The sequence below is a fragment of the Oncorhynchus masou genome, chromosome 17 (assembly GCF_036934945.1).
Source record: "Oncorhynchus masou masou isolate Uvic2021 chromosome 17, UVic_Omas_1.1, whole genome shotgun sequence".
Taxonomy (NCBI): domain Eukaryota; kingdom Metazoa; phylum Chordata; class Actinopteri; order Salmoniformes; family Salmonidae; genus Oncorhynchus; species Oncorhynchus masou.
Window position 1 is genome coordinate 31,643,127 of NC_088228.1, and position 23,381 is coordinate 31,666,507.

Below are 23,381 nucleotides of genomic sequence, written 5' to 3' on the forward strand. Positions count from 1 at the left end.
GTAACTATTACAGTACAACGGTTTGTTTTGTTTGATCGTAGCTAGCTAGCTACATAGCCGTCTTTGTATCTAAGACAATTGTGTAGCCTAGAGCGATTTTCTAGGTTAGCCAGCCAGCTATTGTCGTTCTTTTAAAGTAGCAGACGCAATCAACCTTGCTAGCTAGCCAGCTAGCCCCGAATAGCAGCACTGTAGAAACTATTACACTCGGCGGAGCGACTTGATTAGTGTAGTGTCAACATCGCAGCCACTACCAGCTAGCCTACTCCAGCAGTACTGTTTCATTTCAATCATTTTAGTCAATAAGATTCTTGCTACGTAAGCTTAACTTTCTGAACATTCGAGACGTGTAGTCCACTTGTCATTCCAATCTCCTTTGCATTAGCGTAGCCTCTTCTGTACCCTGTTAACTATGTGTCTATCTATCCCTGTTCTCTCCTCTCTGCACAGACCATACAAACGCTCCACACCGCGTGGCCGCGGCCACCTAATCTGGTGGTCCCAGCGCGCACGACCCACGTGGAGTTCCTGGTCTCCGGTAGCCTCTGGAACTGCCGATCTGCGGCCAACAAGGCAGAGTTCATCTCAGCCTATGCCTCCCTCCAGTCCCTCGACTTCCTGGCACTGACGGAAACATGGATCACCACAGATAACACTGCTACTCCTACTGCTCTCTCTTCGTCCGCCCACGTGTTCTCGCACACCCCGAGAGCTTCTGGTCAGCGGGGTGGTGGCACCGGGATCCTCATCTCTCCCAAGTGGTCATTCTCTCTCTCTCCCCTTACCCATCTATCTATCGCCTCCTTTGAATTCCATGCTGTCACAGTTACCAGCCCTTTCAAGCTTAACATTCTTATCATTTATCGCCCTCCAGGTTCCCTCGGAGAGTTCATCAATGAGCTTGATGCCTTGATAAGCTCCTTTCCTGAGGACGGCTCACCTCTCACAGTCCTGGGCGACTTTAACCTCCCCACGTCTACCTTTGACTCATTCCTCTCTGCCTCCTTCTTTCCACTCCTCTCCTCTTTTGACCTCACCCTCTCACCTTCCCCCCTACTCACAAGGCAGGCAATACGCTCGACCTCATCTTTACTAGATGCTGTTCTTCCACTAACCTCACTGCAACTCCCCTCCAAGTCTCCGACCACTACCTTGTATCCTTTTCCCTCTCGCTCTCATCCAACACTTCCCACACTGCCCCTACTCGGATGGTATCGCGCCGTCCCAACCTTCGCTCTCTCTCCCCCGCTACTCTTTCCTCTTCCATCCTATCATCTCTTCCCTCTGCTCATACCTTCTCCAACCTTTCTCCTGACTCTGCCTCCTCAACCCTCCTCTCTTCCCTTTCTGCATCCTTTGACTCTCTATGTCCCCTATCCTCCAGGCCGGCTCGGTCCTCCCCTCCCGCTCCGTGGCTCGATGACTCATTGCGAGCTCACAGAACAGAGCTCCGGGCAGCCGAGCGGAAATGGAGGAAAACTCGCCTCCCTGCGGACCTGGCATCCTTTCACTCCCTCCTCTCTACATTTTCCTCCTCTGTCTCTGCTGCTAAAGCCACTTTCTACCACTCTAAATTCCAAGCATCTGCCTCTAACCCTAGGAAGCTCTTTGCCACCTTCTCCTCCCTCCTGAATCCTCCTCCCCCTCCCCCCTCCTCCCTCTCTGCAGATGACTTCGTCAACCATTTTGAAAAGAAGGTCGACGACATCCGATCCTCGTTTGCTAAGTCAAAGCGACACCGCTGGTTCTGCTCACACTGCCCTACCCTGTGCTCTGACCTCTTTCTCCCCTCTCTCTCCAGATGAAATCTCGCTTCTTGTGACGACCGGCCGCCCAACAACCTGCCCGCTCGACCCTATCCCCTCCTCTCTCCTCCAGACCATTTCCGGGGACCTTCTCCCTTACCTCACCTCGCTCATCAACTCATCCCTGACCGCTGGCTACGTCCCTTCCGTCTTCAAGAGAGCGAGAGTTGCACCCCTTCTGAAAAAACCTACACTCGATCCCTCCGATGTCAACAACTACAGACCAGTATCCCTTCTTTCTTTTCTCTCCAAAACTCTTGAACGTGCCGTCCTTGGCCAGCTCTCCCGCTATCTCTCTCAGAATGACCTTCTTGATCCAAATCAGTCAGGTTTCAAGACTAGTCATTCAACTGAGACTGCTCTTCTCTGCATCACGGAGGCGCTCCGCACTGCTAAAGCTAACTCTCTCTCCTCTGCTCTCATCCTTCTAGACCTATCGGCTGCCTTCGATACTGTGAACCATCAGATCCTCCTCTCCACCCTCTCCGAGTTGGGCATCTCCGGCGCGGCCCACGCTTGGATTGCGTCCTACCTGACAGGTCGCTCCTACCAGGTGGCGTGGCGAGAATCTGTCTCCTCGCCACGCGCTCTCACCACTGGTGTCCCCCAGGGCTCTGTTCTAGGCCCTCTCCTATTCTCGCTATACACCAAGTCACTTGGCTCTGTCATAACCTCACATGGTCTCTCCTATCATTGCTATGCAGACGACACACAATTAATCTTCTCCTTTCCCCCTTCTGATGACCAGGTGGCGAATCGCATCTCTGCATGTCTGGCAGACATATCAGTGTGGATGACGGATCACCACCTCAAGCTGAACCTCGGCAAGACGGAGCTGCTCTTCCTCCCGGGGAAGGACTGCCCGTTCCATGATCTCGCCATCACGGTTGACAACTCCATTGTGTCCTCCTCCCAGAGCGCTAAGAACCTTGGCGTGATCCTGGACAACACCCTGTCGTTCTCAACCAACATCATGGCGGTGGCCCGTTCCTGTAGGTTCATGCTCTACAACATCCGCAGAGTACGACCCTGCCTCACACAGGAAGCGGCGCAGGTCCTAATCCAGGCACTTGTCATCTCCCGTCTGGATTACTGCAACTCGCTGTTGGCTGGGCTCCCTGCCTGTGCCATTAAGCCCCTACAACTCATCCAGAACGCCGCAGCCCGTCTGGTGTTCAACCTTCCCAAGTTCTCTCACGTCACCCCGCTCCTCCGCTCTCTCCACTGGCTTCCAGTTGAAGCTCGCATCCGCTACAAGACCATGGTGCTTGCCTACGGAGCTGTGAGGGGAACGGCACCGCAGTACCTCCAGGCTCTGATCAGGCCCTACACCCAAGCAAGGGCACTGCGTTCATCCACCTCTGGCCTGCTCGCCTCCCTACCATTGAGGAAGTACAGTTCCCGCTCAGCCCAGTCAAAACTGTTCGCTGCTCTGGCCCCCCAATGGTGGAACAAACTCCCTCACGACGCCAGGACAGCGGAGTCAATCACCACCTTCCGGAGACACCTGAAACCCCACCTCTTCAAGGAATACCTAGGATAGGATAAGTAATCCTTCTCACCCAAGTACATAACAGTACTGTTATCTCAAGGAGACAATCTCTCAGTGAATAGAAATCATTATGACTTCCATTTGCCATATGTGTGTATGGAGCATCTACAGCGACAGAATATGTATCGTTTATATCAAGGCAATTTTGACCTTAATCTTGACCTATTTAAAGCCAGATACAGTTAAAAAGTGTGTTAACGGGGTGTATTCACAAAAAGTTAACACCTAGGAGTGTCGAAGTTGTTATTGGTCTGCACAACGCGTCTAACAGAAATAGTTACGCATAAATTAGCAGTCACTAAAGTTATTTTTAAAGTAGAAATGTACAGTGCCTGATTTTAAAGTTGTCTTTAGGCAAGGCATATCAAAATAAATATAATGCAAGACTCTATCATGGATTAAATATACAGGTAAATGCCAAAATAAAGGAAACACTTGAGTTAATGAGGATACATATTGAAAGCAGGTGCTAATTAAGCAAGAAGAAAAGATCTCAGTGACTTTGAAAGAGAGGTGTGTGTGTGTGTGTTGTCTCAGTCAGCAGATCTCAACCCATTTGAACACTGAATGGGGCAGCGTCCCTCCAATAGAGTTCCAGACATATGTAGAATCTATTCCAAAGCGCATTGAAACTGTTCTGGCGCATTGTGGTGGCCTAATGCCCTATTAAGGCACTTTATGTTGGTGTTTTCTTTATTTTGGCTGTGGATAGCGATATTAATGGCCCATGTTTTGTCGTTGGACAAAACATATTAGGAGTACTCTTGTAAGCAATGATGTAATGGTAAAAAAATAGGTGGTAAACACTGATCGCCATTTGCGGTGAGTAAAGTAACCCTCCCTATATTTTCAACGATATCTCTAGCATGTTTAACATGAATCTATGAAATACATTAATCCACACACACTGATTTTGTTCCCTACAGTCTCTGAGCTTGAATATCTGTATTGCTCGGACTCTCAAGATGGTGAAAGAATGGGACTGTAATATTACCCAGATATTGCAAAGATTATTTGAGCACACTGAATTGCTTGTCTTTTCGTTTCTTGTCTTTAAAGGCTGACTTTTTCTTTTCTATTAAAAGCATTATTTAGAACTTTGTGACAAGAGCATTTTAGGGAATAAATGGAAAAAGGTACAGTATTGAGACAAAGAAACCACACACACAGCATCTCTCCATACCCAAAAGCTTTTAACAGCCTAACGCCGACAGAGATGGTCGCCTCGCTTCAGGTCCATAGGAAATTATAGTCCTTAGGAAGCTATGCAGTTTTTGTTTTTAATGTATTATTTCTTACATTGTTAGCCCAGAAAATCTCAAGTGTTATTACATTCAGCCGGGAATAACTATTGGATATAAAAGCGATGTCAAATTACCAACATTATGACCAGGAATACGTCTTTCCCGAAGCGTATCCTTTGTTCGGACCTCCAACCTGGACATGGGATCTTACTCCAGAGGCCGACCCAAAACAATGCTGTCGCAGCAGGAGAGGCAGACGGAGCGGCCTACTGGTCAGACTCAGAGGGCGAGCACACCATCCACCACTTCCGAGCATATTACTCGCCAATGTCCAATCTCTAGATAACAAGGTGGCCGAAATTAGGCGACGAGTTGCCTTCCAGAGAGACATCAGAGATTGTAACCGTCTCTGTTTCACAGAAACATGGCTCACTCGGGAAATCGGTACAGCCACCTGGTTTCGTCATGCATCGCGCCGACAGAAACAAACATCTCTCTGGTAAGAAGAAGGGCGGGGTGTATGCCTTACGATTTAACGACTCATTGTGTAATCAACAACATACAGGAACTCAAGTCCTTTTGTTCACCTGACCTAGAATTCCTTACAATCAAATTATCTTCCAAGAGAATTCTCCTCGATTACAGTCACGGCCGTGTATATCCCCGCCCCCCAAGCAGATACCTCGTCGGCCCTGAAAGAACTTCACTGGACTCTATGCAAACTGGAAACCAAACATCCTGATGCTGCATTTATTGTATCTGGGAATTGTAAACCTTCTTAGTGATAGGAGTTCCGCTTGTGGGAAAAACTGTTTCTATCTACTCCTCGGATACCCTAAAATGTAATCAAAATATAATATATCTTATGGAAAGAAGTATATTCAATAGGAAACTATTGAACTATTGCCTAATGTCTTCATGGCGCGTTTCCAAGACTGTGTACTTCTGCTAAAACTGATATTTCTTATTCGTTTTTGAAGTTACGAGCCTGAAACCTTGAACATAGACTGCTGACACCCTGTGGAAGCCATAGGAATTGCATTCAGGGAGCTAATTTTTAATATGACATTTCTCTTGCCTTTCTAAGAGGATGGTCTCTAAACAACAAAAACAATTCTGGTTGTTTTTTCTTTGGATTTTCTCCCACAATATGTATTGTGTTATATTCTCCTACATTATTTGATAATTTCTACAAACTTCAAAGTGTTTTCTTTCCAATTGTACCAATTATATGCATATCCTGGCTTCATTGCCTGAGTTACAGGCAGTTTACTGGGCATGTCCTTCAGACATGAAGTGGATAAAAAAGGGGCTTAGCCCTAAGAAGTTGTTTAACAAAGCTAACCTGAGAACAAGACCTCCTAAATTCAATCAGCATGTTGAATGCGCGACACAAGCTGGTAGCATTCTGGATCATTGCTACTCTAACTTGCGCTATGCATACAAAGCCTTCCCCCGCCCTGCCTTCGGCAAATCTGACCATGACTCCATTTTGTTGCTCCCAGCCTATTTACAGAAACTAAAACAGGAAATACCCGTGCTCAGGTCTATCCAACGCTGGTTTGACAAATCGGATTCCTCGCTTCAAGATTGCTTCGATCACGTGGACTGGGATATGTTCTGGATAGCCTCAGACAATGACATTGATTCGGTGAGCGAGTTTATTAACAAGCGCATCGGGGATGTGGTACCTACTGTGACTATTCAAACCTTTCCTAACCAGAAACCGTTGATTGATGGCAGCTTTCGCCCAACACTCAAAGCGCGAAACACCTCTTTTAATCATGGCCGAATACAAAAAGTGCAGCTATTCCAACGCAAAGCAATCAAACAGGCAAAGCGTCAGTATAGAGAGAAAGTAGAGTAACAATTCAACGGCTCAAACATGACACGTATGTGGCAGGATCTAAAGTCAATCACGGATTACAAAAAGAAAACCAGCCCAGTCTCTGACATTGATGTCTTGCTCCCAGACAAATTTAAAAACTTCTTTGCTCGCTTTGAGGACAATACAGTGCAACTGGCATGGCCCGCTACCAAAGCCTGTGGGTTCTCCTTCTCCGTGGCCAACGTGAGTAAAACATTTAAATTTGTTAAGCCTCGCAAGGCTACCGACCCAGACGGCATCCCTAGACGCGTCCTCAGAGCATGTGCAGACCAGTTGGCTGGTGTGTTTACGGATATATTCAATCAATCCCTATCCCAGGAAAGTTAAGGTAACTGAGCTAAATGACTATCGCCCCGTTGCACTCACTTCTGTCATCATGAAGTACTTGAGAGTCAAGGATCATATCTACTCCACCCTACCTGATGCTCTCGACCCACTCCAATTTGCTTACCGCCCCAATAGGTCCACTGACGATGCAATCGCCATCACACTGCCCTATCCCATCTGGACAAGAGAATTACCTATGTAAAAATGCTGTTCATTGACTACAGCTCAGCATTTAACACCATAGTACCCTCCAAACTCGTCATTAAGCTTGAGACCCTGGGTCTCGACTCCGCCCTGTGCAACTGGGTCCTGGACTTTTTGACGGGCCGCCCCCAGGTGGTGAAGGTAGGAAACAACATCTCCACCCCACTGATCCTCAACACTGGGGCCCCACAATGATGCATTCTCAGCCCTCTCCTGTACTACCTGTTCACCCATGACTGTGTGGCCATGCACACTTCCAACTCAATCATCAAGTTTGCAGACGACACTACGGTGGTGGGCTTGATTACCAACAACAACGGCAGGTATCCTAGTGGTTAGAGCGTTGGCCAGTAACCAAAAGGTTGCTAGATCGAATCCCTGAGCTGACAAGGTAAAAATCTGTTGTTCTGCCCCTGAACAAGGCAGTTAACCCACTGTTCTTATGCTGTCATTGTAAATAATAATTTGTTCTTAACTGACTTGCCTAGTTAAATAAAGGTTTAATGAAGAAGAAAAAAACAATGAGACGGCCTACATGGAGGAGGTGAGGGCCCTCGGTGTGTGGTGTCAGGAAAACAACCTCACACTCAATGTCAACAAAACAAAGGAGATGATTGTGGACTTCAGGAAACAGCAAAGGCAGCACCTCCACATCGACAGGACAGTAGTGGAGACAGTAGAACATTTGAAGTTCCTCGGCATACACATCACAGGAAAAACTGAAATGGTCCACCCACACAGGCAGCGTGGTGAAGAAGGCACCTCTTCAACCTCAGGAGGCTGAAGAAATGTGGCTTGTCACCTAAATCACTCACGAACTTTTACAGATGCACAATCGAGAGCATCCTGTCGGGCTGTATCACTGCCTGGTACTGCAACTGCACCGCCCTCAACCGCAATGCTCTCCAGAGGGTGGTGCAGTCTACACAACGCATCACTGGGGGCAAACTACCTGCCCACCAGGACACCTACAGCACCCGATGTCACAGGAAGGCCAAAAAGATCATCAAGGACAACAACCACCCGAGCCACTGCCTGTTCACCCCGCTATCATCCAGAAGGCGAGGTCAGTACAGGTGCATCAAAGCTGGGCTCAAGAGACTGAAAAACAGCTTCTATCTCAAGGCCATCAGACTGTTAAACTGCCATCATTAACAGAGAAGAGAGAGAGGCTGCTGCCAACATACAGACTCAAATCTCTAGTCACTTTAATAAATGGACTTAATAAAGGTATCTCTAGTCACTTTAAATAACCCAACTTTAATAATGTTTAGATATCCTACATTACTCATATCTCATATGTACTGTATATACTGTATTCTATACGATCTACTTCATCTTGCCTATGCCGATCTACCATCGCTCAACTATATATTTATATGTACATATACACACAAATGTAAAGGGATGAATAAGAATAAGGTAGTTGTTGTGAATTTGTTAGATTACTTTTTAAATATTACTGCATTGTCGGAACTAGAAGCACAAGACTTTCACTACACTCACATTAACATCTGCTGACCATGTGTATGTGACCAATAAAATTGGATTTGAATTGATTTAGCACATGAACTGTTAATATTACCAGCGATTGCAAGTTAAAATGTTGGTGTTGTTATCTTTTGCAGAGTGCTGCTTTTTAATTTTTTTAATGTATATGCCCTGAAGCACTGTGGGAAAAAAATGTATTATTCTGACCCCTGGGATTTCACACACATATTCCTCATAGCTAGACATTCAGGGATTGCTAGTTATATCTTAATGACGAGCAAATATCTGTTGATTATCTGTTGATTATTGAAACGGCCTTGTTTCCCAGTTGGATTTAACTTAAAAATTACGATGACTGTATCAGATGCATCGTTATTTATGAGTGTTTCCAAAACAAGCACGTAGAAAGAACATTTGCAAAGTGCATCGTTAGACCACGCGTCGATACTGAAACGATTGAAAGAAAAGCAGCACTGCTCTCGCATGAGCTTATTCCCATTCAAATCTTGCATAAACTGTTCGGACGCTACATACAGAAGTTAGCAGATTGGTTGTACCGACTTCAGACGACTCCCAAGACACCATCGTGTTTCAGTATTTCAATAGAGTATTTCAATAGAGGGCCTAATGTGACAGACTAGATTCAAATCTTGGTTTCCTGCACACCACAAAGATGTTTAACCTGCAGATCCAAAACTTAGGCATTAGCTTGCAGAGCCTGCACAAGATCTCCTGGGCCCAGTTTCCCGATAGCGACGTAATTTAGGCTTATGAGTGTTTCAAAGATGCATCTTTCCTACAATGGCCGAAGACGTAACATGCGTTTTCCAAAACACCACGCAGAGAGAACGTTGGCCACGTGCGTCGTTGAGGCATGTGTTGATACTGATAGGATCGAAAGAAAGACAGCACTGCTCTCAGAACAGCTTTCTTCATTCAAATCTTACCTTAACATTAGAATTATTCCACAATACAGATGACGGATAAGCTCCTAAAAAGATATCCTCATCTACGGCTGCAAATGTTTACAGATCCTTGCAACATGGGGCTATGCATTATCATGCGGAAACATGGGGTGATGGAGGCGGATGAATGGCACAACAATGGGCCTCAGGATCTCGTCATGGTTTCTCTGGGCATTCAAAATGCCATTGATGCAACTGTGTTCATTGTCCGTAGCTTATGCCTGCCCATACCATAACCCCACCACCACCTCTGTTCATAATGTTGACATCAGTAAATCGCTCGCCCACACGACGCCATACACGCAGTCTGCCATCTGCCCAGTGCAGCCTAGGTGAGGACGACGGGCAAGCAGATGAGCTTCCGTGAGACGGTTTTTGGCAGTTTGTTCAGAAATTCATCGGTTGTGCAAAGCCACAGTTTTATCAGCTATCGGGTTGGCTGGTCTGAGACGATCCCACAGGTGAAAAAGCCAGATATGGAGGTCCTGGGCTGGAGTGGTTATACGTGGTCTGCGGTTGTGAGGCCGGTTGGTCGTACTGCCTATTTCTCTGAAACGACATTGGAAGCGGCTTATGGTAGAGAAATTAACATTAAATGATCTGGCAACAGCTCTGGTGGACATTCCTGCAGTCAGCATGTCAGCTGCACGCTCCCTCAAAACTTGAGACATCTGTGCCATTGTGTTTTGTGACAAAACTGCACATTTTAGAGTGGCCTTTTATTGTTCCCAGCACAAGGTGTACCTGTGTAATGATCATGCTGTTTAATCAGCTTCTTGATATACCACACCGGTCAGGTAAATGGATTATCTTGGCAGCAGAGAAATGCTCAAAGACAGGGATTTGAGAGAAATAAGCTGCTTATGGACATTTCTGGGATCTTTTATTTCAGCTCATGAAATGTGGGACCAACATTTTGTATGTTGCATGTATATTTTTTCCCCGGTGGATATTGAGGTAAAATTACAGACATTAGCTTACAAACGCAAAATGTTTACTCAATTGAATGAATGTCAAATTGATTTAAATAGTATTGAATGATATAGGCCTATACTGTAGACTATTTAAACAACATGACAAAAAGTATGTGGACATCTGCTCGTTGAACAACTCATTCCAAAATTATGGGCATTAATATGGAGTTGGTCCCCCTTTACTGCTGTAACAGCCTCCACTCTTATGGGAAGGCTTTCCACTAGATGCTGGAACATTGATGTGGGGACCTGCTTCCATTCAACCACAAGAGCATTAGTGAGGTCTCTCAGAGATGTTGGGCGATTAGGCCTGGCTCACAGTAAGTGTTCAAATTCATCTTAAAGGTGTTCGATGGGGTTCAGATCAGGGCTCTGTGCAGGCCAGTCAAGTTCTTCCACACTGATCTCAACAAACCATTTCTTTATAAACCTCGCTTTGTGCATGGGGGCATTGTCACTCTGAAACAGGAAAGGGCCTTCCCCAACTGTTGCCACAGAGTTGGAAGCACAAAATCGTCTAGATTGTCATCGTATGCTGTAGCATTAAGATTTCCCTTCACTGGAACTCAGGAGCCTGAACAATGAAAAACCAGCTCAGACCATTATTCCTCATCCACCAAACTTTACAGCTCGTACAATGCATTCGGGCAGGTAGCGTTCTGGAAATCGCCAAACCCAGTTTCGTCCATCGGACTACCGGATGGTCAAGAGATACAGTGCATTCGGAAAGTTTTCAGACCCTTTGACCTTTTCCACATTTTGTTGTGTTACAGTCCCATTCTAAAATGGATCAAATAGTATTTTACCTCATCAATATACACACAACGAACTAAAACAGGTTTCTAAACATTTTTGCAAATGTATGAAAAATAAAAAACTTAAGTATCACAATTACACAAGCATTCAGACCCTTTACTCAGTACTTTGTTGAAGCACCTTTGGCACCGATTACAGCCTCAAGTCTTCATGGGTATGACACTACAAGTTTGGCACACTAGTTTCTCCCATTCTTCTCTGTAGATCCTCTCAAGCTCTGTCAGGTTTGATGGGGAGCATCGCTGGGCTCTGGCTGGGCCACTCAAGGAAGTTCAGAGACTTGTCCCGAAACCACTCCTGTGTTGTCTTGGCTGTATGCTTAGGTTGTTGTCCTGTTGGAAGGTGAACGTTCACCTCAGTATGAGGTCTTGAGTGCTCTGGAGCATCAAGGATCTCACTATACTTTGCTCCGTTCATCTTTACCTTGATCCTGACCAGTCTCCCAGTCCGTGCTGCTGAAAAACATTCCCACAACAGGATGCTAACGCCACCATGGTTCACCGAAGGGATCGTGTGTTACGGTTTTCTTGCAGTGAAGGAGAGGCGGACCAAAATGCAGTGTGGTTATTTGTATACATCTTTAATGAAGATGAAAACAAACAATACAAAACAATAAACGTGAAAACCTAAACAGCCTTATCTGGTGCAAACTAACACAGAGACAGGAACAATCACCCACGAAACACTCAAAGAATATGGCTGCCGAAATATGGTTCCCAATCAGAGACAACGATAAACACCTGCCTCTGATTGAGAACCACTTCCGGCAACCATAGACTTTTCTAGAAAACCCCACTATACCACAATCCCAATACCTACAAAAAAAACAAGACTAAACACACCACATAATAAACCCATGTCACACCCTGGCCTGACCAAAATAATAAAGAAAACACAAAATACTAAGACCAGGGTGTGAAATCGTGCCAGGTTTCATCCAGACATGACACTTGGAATTCAGGCCAACGAGTTCAATCTTGGTTTCATCAGACCAAATAATCTTAGTTCTCATGGTCTGAGAGTCTTTTTAGGTGACTTTTGGTAAACAATAAGTTGGCTGTCATGTGCCTTTTACTGAGGAGTGGCTTCCGTCTGTCCACTCTACCATAAAGTCCTGATTGGTGGAGTGCTGCAGAGATGGTTGTCCATCTAGCAGGTTCTCCCATCTCCACAGAGGAACACTGGAGCTCTGTCAGAGTGACCATCGGGTTCTTGGTCACTTCCCTGACCAAGGCCCTTCTCCCTCGATTGCTCAGTTTGGCTGGGCGGCCAGCTCTAGGAAGAGTATTGGTAGTTACAAACTTTTTCCATTTAAGAATGATGGAGGGCCCCTGTGATTTTGGGGACCTTCAATACTGCAGACATTTTTTGGTAACCTTGACACAATCCTGTCTTGGACTTCTAAGGACGATTCCTTCGACCTCATGGCTTTGGTTTTGAAAGACATGCATTTTCAACTGTGGGACCTTATATTGACAGGTGTGCCTTTCCAAATCATGTCCAATCAATTGAATTTAGCACAGGTGTATTCCAATCAAGCTGTAGAAACATCTCAAGGATGATAAATGGAAGCAGGATGTATCTGAGCTCAATTTCGAGTCTCATAGCAAAGGGTCTGAATACCTTTGTAAATAAGGTATTTCTGTTTTTATTTTATACAATTGTTAACATTTCTAAAAAAACTGTTTTCGCTTTGTCATTATGGGGTATTGTGTGTAGATTGATGAGGGATTTATTTGATTTTATCAATTTTAGAGTAAGGCTGTAACGTAACAAAATGTGGAGTCTGAAAATTTTCCGAATGTACTGTATATTACTGATGCTTACCCAATAAAAATATACTAAATCACAGATTTGGCACAGCATTGCACACATATTAGGCTACATATTGAGAACAATTATAGAGAGAAGCAAAATAGAACTCATTTGTTTAAACATGAAATGTATTTCAATATAACTTTGATCTGAAGTTATTGTCAGTCACCATATGACAGATAGGATCCAAGTTTGGCGTTTTATTGTCACGTGCACAAGTACAGTTCAAATATGATGTTTTTTGCATTCGTTAGCTCAAATCACCCCGTTAGACTTCATAAATAAGCAATATGTCTATCTCTATCCCCATCTCTGGAGTTGACAGCTCCACCATCATCTGTGATCTATTATTTTCATTATGATTATTATTTAATTAGTGACTCTCATCAATAACTACTCTTCTGGATGTGAACAATGACGCATCGAGTGACACAGGTGTTTCTCTACATTATCAAGCAGGGTGTTGCTGTTCACCCATGTGTAATAATCCATCTTGAGAAATTAATGAAAGATGAATGAATGAATGGATGTTTGCAGGTTAGGTATGGTGATGAAAACCGAGTCTACCAAAAGAACAGGGCAGGTCAGAGAGCCAAAACAGAGAGGAAAGATAGCGTTGCTTATTTTGACAGGTAGACATAGACATAACTGGTAGACATAACTGGACTCAGTATTCAAAATAAAAATAACATAAATTGGATCAAATCACACTGGATTTGATTTCAAATTTCCGTTCAAATTTATACTGGGTGTATTACAAAATAATTAGAATATGACAATTCATTTCAATACAGTGTTTCCTGTTAAATAATGTGTTACTATATCATCACACATCTTGGTAGAGCAATTGGAGAAAACTGCATGAATAAATGTATTCGCATTTGCAAAAATGGTGCTTGAGTCTTCTGACCCTATTCCAGCAACCCACGTGAAAACTAAATATGATATTATTACTGTACCTAGAATTAGAAGATTGGTTTCGATTGCACTGTTTAGAGTTACTGCTTAATATATGATCTGCAACATTACCACCAGAAAAGTATCGCCAGCCAAATACACATGGACAGCGACAAACCCCATAAACATAAACGGTGGGGAAAAAACGTTAACAGAATTAAATGGTTTAATGTCTTACTTGTTGTGTTGTACTTCACCCCATTGATGTACTCCGGACAGGGTCTCTCCACCATCCGTCCGGTGTTGCTCTTTGGCCAACATGTTCCAATCTCATCCGTTGTGGCATTGCAATACAAACCTTTAAATAAATAATAAGACGTTTAAATAATGATAATTATTCGTCAAAGTTGTCAAGAAAGAGCATTAGCCTAACCATTGATGACCGTGTCAAAATCACCCCAAATCGTACCGTCAAAATCCATCAAAGAGAACGATGCGTTTTCATAGAAGCTGTCTTGAAATGAATCCATCACACTGCAGTTTGGGTCTCCAAACTCCCCAAAGATGATTTGGTAAATGGTAGCATCCATGGTTAATTGATACGTTAAATCAAATAATTTTAAACTGGGATTGAAGTCCAAGAGGTTCCCTACACGAAGCCCACTACAGTACGTGCATCTGTTTCATCCAAGCTATTACGGAAAGAAAGTGTGCCCTTTCAAACCCATGGAAAAGGTCTCGTCCAACTAGTGCACTCAGAAGTGACTCCAAGTGCTCGAGCGCTTCTATTTCTCTCCTACTCGCACCGCTCCCTGTAGAATCAGATTGACACACCGAGCCTCAGCCTATTTATACACATTCATCATCCCTCTATGGAATTATACAACAATTATGAAAGTAAGTTAAATTAATACCAAAAATACTTTAATTTAACCATTGTCCATCTGTTCTGTATCTTGCAGCCGTTGTGTGAGTTCTGTCTCTTGCAGCCGTTATCTAATTTTGTGAATAACAATCTGGTAAGCAAACTACTGATCCAATGTACTGTTGAGACGAATGGGGGCTGGAAACAATATTTTCATTTTTTTACCTCATAAATGTTGAAGTAAAAAATATTAGTTATTTTCTGTAGGTAGGTAGGGAGGGAGCTACAGAGATGAAGATTAAAACGGGTTATAGATAGCCTACTGCTGCGTTTGCGTGCTAGAGTCAGGAACTAGGAAACTTTGAAATGTCCTACGTGTTAACTGTTTGTAGTTATACACGTGCCAAGTTCAACCAGTTAGCAAGTTGAACATTTCCTAGTTCTGACTTGCACGTGAACACGCTGTGAGTGACTAAAATGTGGCTTTAAATAGCCTTCAGTGGCATGTAGCCTAGATAATACAGTATATAAATACCCACTGTATGTAGGGTACATCCAAAACACAGACTATTTAACATTTCTAATGTGTTTTACAAATGGAAATTGAGGACAATGGTTTTAAAGTAACCAAAGTCAGGTTTCCTCTCAACACCCCCTCAAAGGAACCATGTCTAATCTTGTATTCCTTTACAAAATTAGATACTTTTTCTAACAGTAGTTGGTCAGACATCTATCACAATAGCTTTTCCATACCCCTGAGTTATGGCAGGAATTCGCTAATATAATATTATCCATCCAGATGGAAAAAGGGAAAGTTGGCCTATCTATTTTTTGGTGGATGAAGAAGTTGTTTAATTGATAAAGTAAATGGTATAGCCTATTCCCAGGCCATAACATTAATTTAAAAAACGGTTATGAAGTTGTATGAAAAATGTACCTCAAAAAAACTTTTTAACACGTGACTTTTGATCGAACTTTGATATCGTTTTTGATAGCTTTTGATAAATGTCCTGTAAAGCCACACTTTTCCCAATGCTTTCTGTGATACCCACGTGTGTATCCCTATTATGTCATCACAGACTAGTGATCTGTTTATGTGTTCAATTAGACTCCTGACCTTTATCAAAATCTATCCCACAGCGTTGTTGAATACTCCTTCCTGATTGGCTAGAAGGGCAGTCTAGAAAGGGGATTTAGTAAGGGATAAATGCTGACGTTCTGTACGCAGCGGGGCGAGGCTAAAGTTTAATGTACTACCCTAGAGCAGGACTGTGCTAAGCTTTTAAAGCCTACCAGCTATGGAATTAGACTGGCGTATCATTATCACCGCGATGATGATGATGATTATTATTCATTTACATGTCATGCTCCATATTCCATCTGGCTGATGAAGGAAGCAGATATGTAAACAAATCGGTAAATAACAGAATCGTGCTGACTGCACATCCAATTTATAAACCTATGGGACAGTAATCACGTATTGGCTGTGATACTATATCATGTGCTTCTGCTGTGGAAGGTTCAGACTGGTTTTAAAGGAATTCTTCAAAATTCAGAAAGAAGAGAGTCTTTAAGATGCTGAACTTTGGCTTAATCTTTACACTCCACTCTCAATTGTTTGTGCAGCAAGGGGCATCACATATCAGTTAACTACATGCGAGACTTAATAATGGCCTGCTATTTCCTAGGCATTTCCTTGAGAGTAATTTAACTGCCAAGTGAACACTAATTTGAGTTCGACAGCATTATTCCCTGAATGCAAAACAGTGAATCAAGAAGGCTTTTTATGCATATTGACTGATATGGCTTTACAGAAAATAAAGTGGCTGTGGCATAAGACAATTATCTTTCAGTTTTAATGAGCCTAATACCAATGCATTTGATTGCTTTTTCAAGAGCATGTTGGAGTAAAAATAATTTGTTTTGAACTTCCTGTCTCCTCAAAAGGATTTTGGTCTGTAAACTTTAGGACCATAGGCTAGACCTGCAGTCATCACACATTTGCATCCTTAATGTAGGCTGTGCAGGTCCAATAAAATATGAATTATCTGTGCTCTAATGGAGTTTGGTGGCATAGTCTACAGCAGTAACTTTAGAAGCCTACCTTGTTCTACACATTTTTGTTTGTTAAAGTACGTTAAAGGTAAACCCGTCCTGGGCTTTCTGTTTCAGAAGTCTTGAACTGGATGAGGGACATCACATCAGGGTTGCAACGTGGATCAAAAGACTAGCAAATAGGAGACCAATGGACGCCAGAATTGTCTTGAGACCTCAAGGCTCTCAACAAGGCCTGTAAGGCTTTCACCTCTCATGTACTGAAGTTGGAAGCTTCTAGAATTGCTTATTGATGCAGTATTTTTGCTGATGAGTATTGACTGCATGTGAATAAGTGCAGTTCGATCTGGTTTGTGATTTGAGATGTTGTAGCACATCATGTTATGATGTCTTTTTTGGTCATAACATCATATTTTCAGATGCAGACTGCATTTACCCATTAACCCACTACACAGCCATGGACAATCTACAACAGGTTACTTGAATGTGTTGACTTTCTGGTAACTTTTGTATCCTCACTCCTTCCTCTTTATATGTCATCATAATAGTGAGGACAACAACAACAACAATATATTAGCAATATAATAACATATTCTTCCTTCTGAAGTCAACTTGTCTGACCTCATTTTTAACACTGACTATCATTTCTGCAAGCCCAGTTCAACCATGTTTGTGCTGGTTCAAAGAGACACGTTTGCTTTAATTGTCTGAATGACAAAGACTGAGTCTGCCAGGCCTGGCAGACAGGGGAAAAGCTGCAGATTCTTCCTCAGTGAGGTGTTGCTCAGAGCAATGGCACAAGGAACTGGAAAAACAGATTGCGGGAAAAAGGAGTGGGAGCATGCAGGATGTAAGAAGAAGCAGCTGAAGGAGTTATTGTCATTGTTTGGTATCACTTGGCTTAATGTCAGATACTATAATTGGAAAATGCTCTATTTTTTCCCTGCCGTATGTTGGTTTATTGTTCGCTTCACAGTCCTTAATCTCTTTTGTAATGGACATCTACTGGTAGAATCTCTCTGAAAGCAAGATTTTGTTTTATCGTGATGCATCTGGTCTTAGGTTTTAGACCTGATCTGAAATAAGCAGGGAGAGGGAGCTGTTAGTTTGCAATGATAGTGAGAATACAGGAGCAGAAGCTGCCTGTTTCAAATAATCACGTCGAGGCAGGAGTGATGATGAAATGTTCTGTAGCTAGGGTGACCACATTTAAAATACCCCAGGTACTGTAGCGCAATACAAATTGAAACAATGTCATCATTTCTCAAAATTTGTACCAGTGGTTTTTTTCCCACAAGTGTAGCCTATTGATATTAATACTCCAATTGCAATGTTTGTCTATGCCCACACATAGTCTCGAAAAGGTAATATTTTTAATACCCTCAAACGCCAAGTTAGGCAAACGTAATTTCAAAATAGGCCACTGTCAGTCGTAAATGATAATTAAACACATTTTACCGGTGAAACTTCCAAACTGCATCTGCATGCCAATCATTTGATCTCAATGGATTTCATGGGAATATGGATTCAGATCTTCTTGAATTACTGTTTCCTGGGCAGAACAGATGGTGTTAACAAACTAAATCCTGTATTTAGTTTCAATCCAAATTCTGCCTAGTGGCGCGTGCTGTCGTTACATTCTCTTTTTTGTTTTTTACTATTCAACTAACCATTGTAAAATGGAAATGAGGTGATTTTTGTTGTTGTCTAACTGTAATGTTATACCATACTATTATATTTGGTTCTGTTATGTAGAATACGAATGAATCATTATGAGTTCTTCCAAGACATTCATTAACCTTTGATCTAACTTTACTAAACAGGCACAGTTGTGAGAAGTGGTGGTGCGACGATCTGGTGGCTCAGGCAGCACTGCTCCTGCTCCACCGAATGAGCTATTTGAAGCGTACCTAGCGTACCTAGAGTATCTAGCGTACCTAGTGTACCTAGCCTATTCTTTTACCTTGCACAATATTTGCTGTTGAAGAAATAAGATACCATGACATGTGTGGCTGTTATATAAATCTGGGAGTATGTGGCCAAGTAAACATTTCTTGTGAGTCTCAGGGAATGTAAAACCATTAGTTAGGGATACTTAAAATAGGATTGAATGAAGTAGCAGTGAATATGTTGAATGAGCAACTCATGAATGAGTTTGCTCACAAGTCCGACAAAATTACCTTATCTTCAGGGGTGCAACTTTCACGGGAGACGGGGGTCATGATACCCCACATTCATACATTGCATTCCCCCTTCCCCCCTCGAGTTTTATCATTGCGCTGTGATACCAAAAATGGCATCTGTGTGCTTTAGGAATATGTGGACACCACAGAGCGGGCGGACATGCTGTGTAAATGCAAAGCTTCTGAAAGGCTGGCTGAACCAGCATGGGAGAGTTGAACAGAGGCAGCTGCTGTCAGTGTGTAAAGCAAGCAGAGCAGAAACCGACTACTCTTTAGTTGACTGATGTAGCTGGCAAGGTAACTGCTGTTAATTTAACAAAAAAAATGTAGACTAATGTTTATTCCCAGTGCTGAGCTAGTAGTATACCTGACATGTAATGTTAGCTAATGTTTCATCCCCTCTTGAATTAAGGTGAATTAATTAGCTAGCTAGTAGTTATTAAAACAGCCAGTTCAGCTCTAGCTCAGATAGTAATAAATAGGAGCCACGTCAAATCACTATCTAACAGCTGTTGTTTGTATGGAATTGTTTTGTAGCCTTTTTTAACTGTTTCAACGGAAGTACATATAAATGAACGTAGCTAGCTTTCGCCAGTTGATGTACCTTTAGAGAGAGAGCTAGTAGGTAGGTATAATTTTTGCCTCATTCACACAAGACCGGAATCAAACGATGAAACCAGCATCCAAACGATTGAAGACCGATAATGCTGATGTTTTTTTGCAATGTGGGTTTTTATTAGTCAGTATAATAGCAATGTAATGTTATTGACCTGTCAGTTACCCTAGCTATTTCCCTGCTTTTCAAATTGACACAGTAATAAACAGCTCTACAGGCTGCACTGTCATGGTGCTTCACTGTCATGGTGCACTTGTCATTAAACAACATTATGATCATCATGTCTTAGCAGGATCAGATGGTGACAAGTGTCCCAGTGTAGCACATGGGGATGTGTGAAATGTACTCCTCAGCCTGAAGTGTCCCACTTGCGTCGCCTTTTTAGCTAGCTTTTGAGGTGGTGCAATTGGCAAAGATGCTTGAGGACATGCTCATAGGTCCTGAGTTCGTGCCAGGTGTGAGTCGAATCGGGAAGAAGCGTTACTCGCTAAGCAAGCAGCGTGACGTGCTTTATACCAGCAGGGTCAGACAGTCAGGGAAGACCATTCTAAGGAGCTGAGGTGAATTTTGCAGTATATTAACAATATCAGTGAATGATACAAAGTTCCATCTTGAAGCTACAGTCCGGGACCTGGGAATAATGGTAATTTCAATTATTGAACCATTGATTCTATTCTTGAAAAATATAATGTATAAATATACACCAAGGTAATTCTTTGTCATGCCTCATCTTACTTCGGAGGATCAGATGTTGACGGCCTCTGCAGGGTCGGCCAGCCAGGGAAGGCTAGTCTGTGACGGAGCATAGATACATTTTTGCAGATCCAACACTTTATTCACTCAGTGCAGCAAACACTGGACAAGCCAGATGCTTCAAAGATTGAAACTATTTTAAGGTAGTCTGACAAACCTTCATAGTTGATTGCCAAACCTAATCAATGGTTGATAACGCTTTTCCAGATAACACTTGGCAACAACAAAAATGCAAGGAAGACCTGGTAGAAGCTCTTGATGATGATGAATGGATACAGATGTGTTTGAATGTCCAGTCATGTTCATATAATCTCAGGCATAAATTACTGCAGTTTAAGACCATCCATAGAACTTGTGAAACTGAATATCATGCACTCAGAAATGTCTGTCACAACCGTCTTCCTGGAAATGACTGGACCAAAGCGCAGCGTAATGAGCGTACATTTCTTTTTATTTGAAATGAATGTCGCCAACAAAACAAGGAAACGACCGTGAAGCTTAACTTGGGCAATCATGCTACAGGTGCGGACTACGGCAGTGGCTCTGGTGCAGGACTTAGACCCCCCTCCGCTTCTGGCTCCCCCCACTTTGGTGGCGCCTCTGGTGCGGGCCCCGGACTGAGAACCCTCGTTGCGGGCCCGGACTGGGGACCCTCGCCGCGGGCCCAGGACTGGGGACCCTGGTTACGGGGCCCGGACTGGGGACCCTCGCCGCGGGCCCCGGACTGGGGACCCTGGTTGCGAGGCCCAGACTGGGGACCCTGGTTGCGGGCCCCGGACTGGGGACCCTGGTTGCGGGCCCAGGACTGGGGACTCTCGTTGCGGGCCCCGGACTGGGGAGCCTCGCTGCGGGTCCCGGACTGGGAACCCTCGTTGCGGGCCCAGAACTGGGGACCGTCGCTGGAGGCCCCCAACTGGCCCGTGGAGCAGGCACAGGATGAACCAGGCTGGGGAGACCTACTGTAGGTCTGGTCCTTGGAGGAGGCACAGGATGAACCAGGCTGGGGAGACCTACTGTAGGTCTGGTCCTTGGAGGAGGCACAGGATGAACCAGGCTGGGGAGACCTACTGAAGGCCTGGTCCTTGGAGGATGCACAGGATGAACCGGGCCGTGGGGGAGCGCTGGAGACCTGGTGCATATCCCTGGCACCACTGTTTCAGGCTGAATGCCCACCTTAGCACGGCACCTCCCGAGCGCAGGCACAGGTCGAACCGGGCTGTGGGGGAGCACTGGAGTTCTGGTCCTTAACACTTGCACCTCTCCTCTTGGCCGAATGCCCACTTTTTCCAGGACGAGCGGTGCGCAGGCATAGGGCGCACTGAGCAGTCACAGCACACCGGAGACACAGTGCGCAGAGCCGGCGCAGGATACCCTGGGCAGAAACGGCGCACTGGAGACCAAGCACGCTGAGCTGCCACAATCTGCCTTGGCTGGATGCCCACTCTAGCGTGGCACTTGCGGAAAGCTGGCATATAGCGCACTGGGCTATGAGAGCGCACTGGAGACACCGTGCCCTTTACTGCATAACACAGAGTGCCTGACCAGTACCACGCTCCTTACGGTAAGCACGGGGAGTTGGCTCAGGTCTATACCCTGACTCTGCCACTCTCCCCGTGTGCCTCCCCCCAATTTATGGGGGGGGAGCTGCCTCTCGCTGCTCCTCCCGGCCACGCCACTTGGTCCGTTTGTGGTGGGATGTTCTGTCACAACCGTCTTCCTAGAAATGACTGGACCAAAGCATAGCATGATGAGCGTAAATTTCTTTTTATTTGAAATGAATGTCGCCAACATAACAAGGAACCGACCGTAAAGCTTAACTTGGGCAGTCATGCCACTAACAAAGTCAACTACCCACAAATGCGAAAGGAAAAAAGGCTGCCTAAGTATGATTCCCAATCAGAGACAACGATAGACAGCTGCCTCTGATTGAGAACCACACCCGGCCAAACACAAAGAAATAGAAAACATACAAATAAAGAAACAAGAATGCCCACCCTAGTCACACCCTGGCCTAACCAAAATAGAATTCAGCCACCCTGGCCTAACCAATAAAAACCTCTCTATGGCCAGGGCGTGACAATGTCATTCCTCTGCTTGAGGTGTAAATCACAAAAGGGGACATATTTGCATATGTTATTGTCTTGTGAAGGCTGGTTGAATTCTGGTAGAATATGTATTTTATCTCAGCATGTCTACAGATTCTCCCTTCTCCTTGTTTTTGCTTGCTTCTAAATGTTGATACTGGAGACTGTTATTAAACAAAACTGTGTAACCAAGCATCTAAGAAAAACATTGCTATTAATTGGAAGGTTGGTAGGCCATCATTGTAAATAAGAATTTGTTCTTTACTGACTTGCCTAGTTAAATAAAGGTTAAAAAAATGCATATAATATCCTCACACAATGTCACAATGGATGGCAGAAATGTCAAGTTGTGTATCACTAGATTTGACTTATTACATGATTAAGGGTATACTGGGCAACTTTTATAAAGTGGGGGGGGACACTTCTAAACCCCCAGGGGGTCTGAGGGCCCTCCCCCAGATTTTTGGGGGGCATCTAAAGCTAATTTCCTACATTTCTACACAATCCAATACGACCCATGGCCCTTCTAGCTGTCTCTATTTAGAACAACAAAAAGTAACTGCAATAAAATGTACCGATGCTCCATCACAGACTCGTCTTCCCTGGCATTTTTGGTTGCGAGACAAAGGGCCAAAATACGGGACACCCAATTTGGGATATTGGGTCACACTATGTGTAGCATGTGAAGGGAAAAGATTGTTCTTTCATAACTAATGTAATTCGAGAGAAGCTAACATCCAGTCCCTGGAAAATAATGTGGACAAACTCAGGGCAAGGCTCTCCTTCCAGAGAGACATAATGGACTGTAACATACTCCGTTTTACGGAATCATGGCTCTCTCTGGATA

The 23,381-nt window shown here is 44.0% G+C and overlaps 1 protein-coding gene across 1 annotated transcript in view; it reads right to left on the reverse strand.

Moving 5' to 3' along the window:
- LOC135558854 (corticotropin-releasing factor receptor 2-like) overlaps positions 1 to 14,854 on the reverse strand; it is an 88,497-nt gene extending 73,643 nt beyond the window's left edge. The window contains exons 1-2 of the mRNA XM_064993028.1: positions 14,448 to 14,854; positions 14,217 to 14,336 (exon numbers count right to left, since the gene is read on the reverse strand). Coding sequence (XP_064849100.1) covers positions 14,217 to 14,336; positions 14,448 to 14,568 — 241 coding nt within the window. The 5' untranslated portion in view covers positions 14,569 to 14,854. The remainder of the gene's footprint in view (positions 1 to 14,216; positions 14,337 to 14,447) is intronic.
- Between the last annotated feature and the right edge of the window lie 8,527 nt (positions 14,855 to 23,381).